The sequence below is a fragment of the Triticum dicoccoides genome, chromosome 5A, assembly GCF_002162155.2.
Source record: "Triticum dicoccoides isolate Atlit2015 ecotype Zavitan chromosome 5A, WEW_v2.0, whole genome shotgun sequence".
Taxonomy (NCBI): Eukaryota; Viridiplantae; Streptophyta; class Magnoliopsida; order Poales; family Poaceae; genus Triticum; species Triticum dicoccoides.
Genome location: NC_041388.1, coordinates 196,926,530 through 196,932,724, shown reverse-complemented (window position 1 = coordinate 196,932,724; position 6,195 = coordinate 196,926,530). Strand labels below are relative to the sequence as shown.

The 6,195-nt window shown below is 45.1% G+C and overlaps 1 protein-coding gene across 1 annotated transcript in view; it reads left to right on the top strand.

Annotated features, from left to right (window-relative positions):
• LOC119300699 (deaminated glutathione amidase, chloroplastic/cytosolic-like) overlaps positions 1 to 5,775 on the top strand; it is a 16,974-nt gene extending 11,199 nt beyond the window's left edge. Inside the window, exons 5-9 of the mRNA XM_037577602.1 lie at positions 3,896 to 4,008; positions 4,250 to 4,342; positions 4,721 to 4,823; positions 5,149 to 5,231; positions 5,323 to 5,775. Coding sequence (XP_037433499.1) covers positions 3,896 to 4,008; positions 4,250 to 4,342; positions 4,721 to 4,823; positions 5,149 to 5,231; positions 5,323 to 5,364 — 434 coding nt within the window. The 3' untranslated portion in view covers positions 5,365 to 5,775. The remainder of the gene's footprint in view (positions 1 to 3,895; positions 4,009 to 4,249; positions 4,343 to 4,720; positions 4,824 to 5,148; positions 5,232 to 5,322) is intronic.
• The last annotated feature ends 420 nt before the right edge of the window (positions 5,776 to 6,195 follow it).

Below are 6,195 nucleotides of genomic sequence, written 5' to 3'. Positions count from 1 at the left end.
GGCCGCAGCGGGACGGCGGCGAAGGACACGGGGCTCCCGAAGCGGGAAGAGGCGGTGGAGTCATTAGGCAACAGGAGGAGCACGACGGTGAGGTCGAGCGCAACGAGCGAGCGAAGCGGCGACGCGAGGGTGAGCCCGCTCGAGCGGGCCGAGCGCGGCGGAGACCCAGGCGACGCAGTCGGCGTTGGTGGTTGAGGAGGGGGCCAACACAAGAAGCGCCGTGGGGGGCGGGCGTCGGGCCGAGGGCGTCCAGGCCCGGCGACGGACTGACGAAGGAAAGGGGCGTTAAGTGCGGTGCCGAGACGGGGCGGCTGGCCAGGTCCCCGACGCGAGGAGGCACTGCCTCGTGCCCCTCCTTGGGCGTCGGGGCAGGGGAGGTCCGGTGGCTTGGCACGAGGACGGTGACAGCTCGGGGAAGTGCTATCTGGCTGTCGAGCGGGGGTCGAGCACGACGGCGTCCAGAACGGAGGGCATCTGGCGGCAGGGAGCAGCGACCAAGGAGACAAGGCAGAGAGGGGCTTGCGGGGAAGAGAGCAGCGACGGGAGGTACTCGGTGTCGGTCTGCGAAGGAATGGGGGACCACGGCGTCTGTGGTGAGGCAGGCAGGTGCGCTGCACACGGAACGGCACGACGTCGGGCTTGCAGGCAGCCAGAGCCGGTGTGGTGGCGGCAGATGACTTGCAGAGACGAAGATGCGCGGCTGCCGGAGCTGGAGGTTGAGGAAAGGTGGCTCGACGCGGCAGGCGCAGCGATGGAGCTCGGGAGGCTGGCAAAGAGAGAGGGAGTGAGGCCGGGAGCCATGGGAGGAATGCGGTGCACGATGGGGAGCGAGGGGAACGGAGCAGAGCAGCCGTGAGCATTGAGGGCGCGGGGAGGGGTGTTCATGAGCATGACTCGACGGGTGGCTCCCTGGCACGCCTTATAGGCTGGTGCCCAGGGGACTAGGAAGGGCCTGCGGCGCCTAACAACACTGTAGACGATGACACATGACAGGCGTGCAGTGTCCGCTTATTCATCAACAGTGGCCAGGGTGTGGACGTCTTGTCCGCGCAGGTCCGATGTGACGTCGCGGTTGACTTCGGGCAGCCGGTTGGTCGGAGCAGCCGACCGGGGCAGGCAGCCCGCCCGTCTCGTCGTCTTGGGACTGCCCGGGGCATTTACCGAAAAATGCGAACTGAGCATTTACTGAAAAAGGCTTTCGCCCCGCTTTATAAATAAAGCAACCACCGAGCACAAAGTCAACAAGGTACCAACCGAACAACACACCCACCGCAGGCAAGGTCCAACACACAGGCACACAAACACTACACGGGTTCAGCTGTGGGCACAGCACAACAAGCCCAACATAGACACAACAGGCACGCACAACACACACATGGCGGTGACGGTGACGAGGTAGAGAAGAGCTAATCCGGCTCCGGTGGTGGTTGGGGAAGCAGCGGAGCCATCCGGAGAGTCATCGCACGAAGCTGGGTGATGATGGAGGTGATGGTGTCTCTCTCCCTGGGGCGGCTAAGCGGCCGCCAAAGCTGCAAGTAACCAGACCATTTGAACAGAGCGTCCGTAGCGCGACGAAGAGGGATACACTGAATCACAAGCTTATTCCTAATAGTCCACATCGTCCAGGCTAGCACACCGATGGTCAACCACCTAATGTGGCGAGACAAGGGTGGTAACGCCTGGAGTTCGGCGAAGAGAGCGGGGAAGCTGTTGTGATCCCAGCTTCCACCCACTATTTCGCGGAAACAGCTCCAGAGGAACTGCGCGGACACGCAGGCGAACTAAGGATTTCACAAGTGGCTAGATTCGTTGTGAAAGAATCTGCCCCCCTAGGTTACAGTCCTAAACTCGGCATGGGTGATCGCATTTTTTAGCGGTATGGTGTACCTGTTAAGTACGATGTGTCCATGGTCACTTCGTCAATCTCAAGATTTGTTGGTTCAGTCCCTTGGAGTTCATTCTTCAAAGAAAAAAAAATACTCCCTCCGATCCAAAATCAGTGAGGTGATTTTAGTTCAAATTTGAACTAAAACCACGACACTTGTTTTGGATCACAGGGAGTAGTATTTAAGAGAAGGCAGTATTTCACCCACTTGTAATGAATTACTCCCTCCATAAAGAAATATAAGAGTGTTTAGATCACTAAAAGTACATATTTTAAATAATGTAATACAGGATAAGAAAAAAGATGGCCCATATTTACAACAATGCAAGCTGCTTACAGAGGTGTTTCGTTAAATAATCCAATTTTTGTGGAAGCATCAGTGCTTATATATATAGAGCTGGGGATAATCCAATTTTTGTGGAAACATCAGTGCTTATATCTATAGCTGGGTTGCGTAGTTAAGCATATGCTCTCTAGAAATAAGTATGGCTTCTCAAGGTAAAGCCGGTTTATTTTTCTACACATTTGCTCCCCACAAATATGCACCGTGCTTAAGGTAAAGCTGGTTTATTTTTTAAAACACCTTGCATCGTACATGACCTTGGTTGTGGACTTGGCTTAGTTCAAAGTCCGTTAGTCTTGGCTATTGAGTCGGGTTGGAGTCCGGCTTTGGAATTGTATGCATTTGACATTCGAAGTTATACGTAGTTGTGAAGCATATTTTTGCAGCTTCAGATATTATAACAACAGAAGCAATACTATTCTGCATATATGGCAGACACAAATTGTCCATCAGAGAGCGGATGCCGTTTTAGGAAGACATTCTGTCGATAATAACTTTGTACTTATGCAACCGTCCATTCTCTGTTTTACCCCATAGATGCAAGAGAACACTGTTAGGAATTTAAGGTTTGTGGTCTACCCCATATTCCTCTGTCTTTTTTTGATGCCGCTCACAATTCACATATATGAGGCTGGGTAGGGACCTTCTTATATTGTCTTTCCAAAAAGTCCAACTCTTATACAAACTAGCACGACGCCCATGTGTTGCTACGAAATTATAAAATACGAGTTCAGTCACTGTCTTAGAAAGTCATCAAAATATCATGTCATGCAGCCTTTGCGCATAGTTTACAATTAAAAAGAACAGAAATACTATGAAAAATCATACGGTGGGCATTGGAGAATCTTAAGCGATCATTGCAAGACACAACATTTCGAATGTTGAAAGCTGAAACATGTGGGAATAGACAATTAGTAAGTTGACTGCACAAGCAATGGTAGGACAATGGCTATCGTCACTTTGGAATTACAATTTGTCCACTCTCATAATTCTATGATATGGAACCATTTAGAACCGGGAAAAATTGGTTAGGAAGAAACTAAAAACAAGGGCATTATTTTGAGTTCCAGTTGCATTTTTGCATTTGTTATGTGTTCTTTCTTTAAGTGTTGATCTCGCATAAAAGTAGTAATGTAATAATGTAGTTGTTTATTGGTGGTAGGTCTCATATGTGAGTAAAGTACATTTATTTATGTTTTGGAAGGTTTTTGGTCCCATGTGGGTAGGGGTGCATTTGATTATTGGTAAAGGTTGTTGGTCCGACATGTGGGTAGAGGTGCATTTGTTTATTGGTGAAGAATTGTTGGTCTCACATGTGGGTATGGGTGCAGTCGTTTATTGTTGCATTCGTTTATTTTTGAAGGTTGGTGGTCCCACATGTGAACTCACCACCAACTCCAACCTTTATAAGTAGGAAAGATAACATATCCAGTAGCCTTCAAATTTTCTTGGATCATTAGGAAACTGTGCAAGGAAAATTTGCAATTTTTTGTACGTGCAACCCACCAAGATGTTTTTCTTTGAAAACACACTGGCAGCCGAATACGGATTGACCTGACTGTGGAAGGGATTCAACAGTGTTATAACAGTACCTGCAGATTCTTTGATTGAGTTCTAGTTCACAGATTTATATGTGATTTCTCATTGTATGTTTACTCACTTATCAGGTGATACCGTCGTAGCGGTGGATAGCCCTTTTGGACGATTGGGCCTTACTGTTTGCTATGATTTGAGATTTCCAGAGCTTTACCAATGTTTGCGTTTTAAGCATCAAGCTCAGGTGATTGTGTATGCCACTGTACTATACTCAGTATATATATAATACTACCGCTGTTTTTAAATATATAAGATGTTTTGGCAGTTTAAGCTGATCTGCCAAAACGTCTTACATTTAGGAACAGAGGGTGTATTTAAGATAGCCTTGTATTAAGTTGTTATTGATCATACATTCATACCCTTTAGATTGTTCAGGAAATTTCTTAGTTTTCGAGTCTTTTCTTAACATTTCATCTTTTTTTTAGGTCTTGCTCGTACCATCTGCATTCACAAAGGTAACTGGGGAAGCACACTGGGAAATTCTCCTTCGTGCTCGTGCAATTGAGACACAATGTTATGTACGTAAATCTAAACACTTCTCGCTGCCTATTGACTTTTGCATGTAGGTTTAGTTGTTTCGTATAGTTGACACTTGGCAACATGGGATTCGATAATGTAGAAGAATGCTAGACTATTAGTACAGATACCTACTGTATTTGTAATTTTACACATGAAACACATGTGCAAACCTCATCACATCAGTGGAGGTGAATAGTTGGTACATGAGCTACTTGTTAATCCACCATATATATGCCTCTGATTGCAGATTCAGAACAAGTGAGCTATGCTTATATTTCAAAAGCTTTTGCTTTATGTGGAATTCAGTTAAATATGAAAATTGTTTGGTTGACTTTCGAAGTTAGGCAGCTTAAAAACACTTTTCCAATATTTCTTAGGTTATTGCTGCGGCTCAAGCTGGAAAACACAATGAGAAAAGAGAAAGCTATGGCGATTCTATAATTATTGACCCATGGGGAACAGTTATAGCTCGACTTCCAGGTACGGCTTTTCACTTTGTTATACTTAGCTGTTACATACTAAGTTATGATTCTTGTGACTTGGAAGATTATATTGGGTTCTTTTCATGTTTTGTATCTTAACTGTTAAGAACCATCAATAGTGACTTTCTCTTGAGCTACTTGTCAGTATTTGCTTCTTTCATATGGTTGTGCTGGAAAATAGTCGTCAATTTTGTAATGCTGATAATTTTGTGTTCATTTTTGTTCATTTTTAAAAAAATAATATTCTATGGACTACTTTTACAAGGTATTACCACTAGTACCCTTTTTTATTGTTAGATAAATGATCTGAATTTTTGCTACAGATCGACTGTCCACTGGATTTGCAGTAGCAGATATCGACTTGTCAAAAGTTGAGGCTGTGCGAACCAAAATGCCAATCTCTGTGGTAATGATGTCTCATGTACCATCTGTTTGCTCCGGTCCAAGTACTCCAGAAGCTGCATTTCTGTAATGGCTTAATTATCCTATGTTTGCAGCACCGCAAGTTTGAGAGCATCTGGAAGTCCTCATCACTATAATAGTTGAAGGTGGTCTTGCACGCTTCGCCGCTCTTATTCTCACATTCCGGAGATTCTTCTTTTGTGTATAATAACTGCCATTTTGTTCACAAGATGGTCCAGTTCGATTGGGATTTCCAGTGAGACATGTCATAGAACTAAATAAGCTACAACTGTAGTAGCATATCTAGTAAATAGGGCATATCCAAACATGGCTCAGAGCACCTTATGACTTGGTTTGAGATGGCTTCTACCTCAGCTTATGGTCCAGATAAACCAGAAGCCGTTCCAAACCCAAAGCTTAGGAACAGCTTAGGTTGTGTTTGATTGGGCCTTAGGGTCTTTTAAGCCAAAAGCTCAACCAAATCCAGCGAATTTGATGTTTGTGTGTATGTTGACATGTACAAATGCATGGTAGCGGTACTTTCATGAGTTTGTCACTTTATTCTTATATGCTACTCCCTCCGTAAAGAAATATAAGAGCGTTTAGATCACTTCTATAGTGATCTAAACATTCTTATATCTCTTTATAGAGGGAGTAGTTCTTTTACTGTGGAAGAGATGTAAAGGGCAATTTGGGGATGAACATTCCACAAATGTTTTTCTTTTTGTGAGATATATGGAAAAAAGAGGTAGATAATCATAATCGGCCATTGGGCTTGTTGAACCAGAAAGGTTAAAAAGATCTTGGAGATAGTCACTGGGATTAGAACCATTACAAGGGGAAAATGTTTCAGCTAGACCTGACGCTGTTGACACGAACAATCTATGATACAATTGCCAACTCCTCGATGACAATGGAATGATGACTTCTCAGTGTGGTCATATACAAGTGACTACTTTATTTTGTGA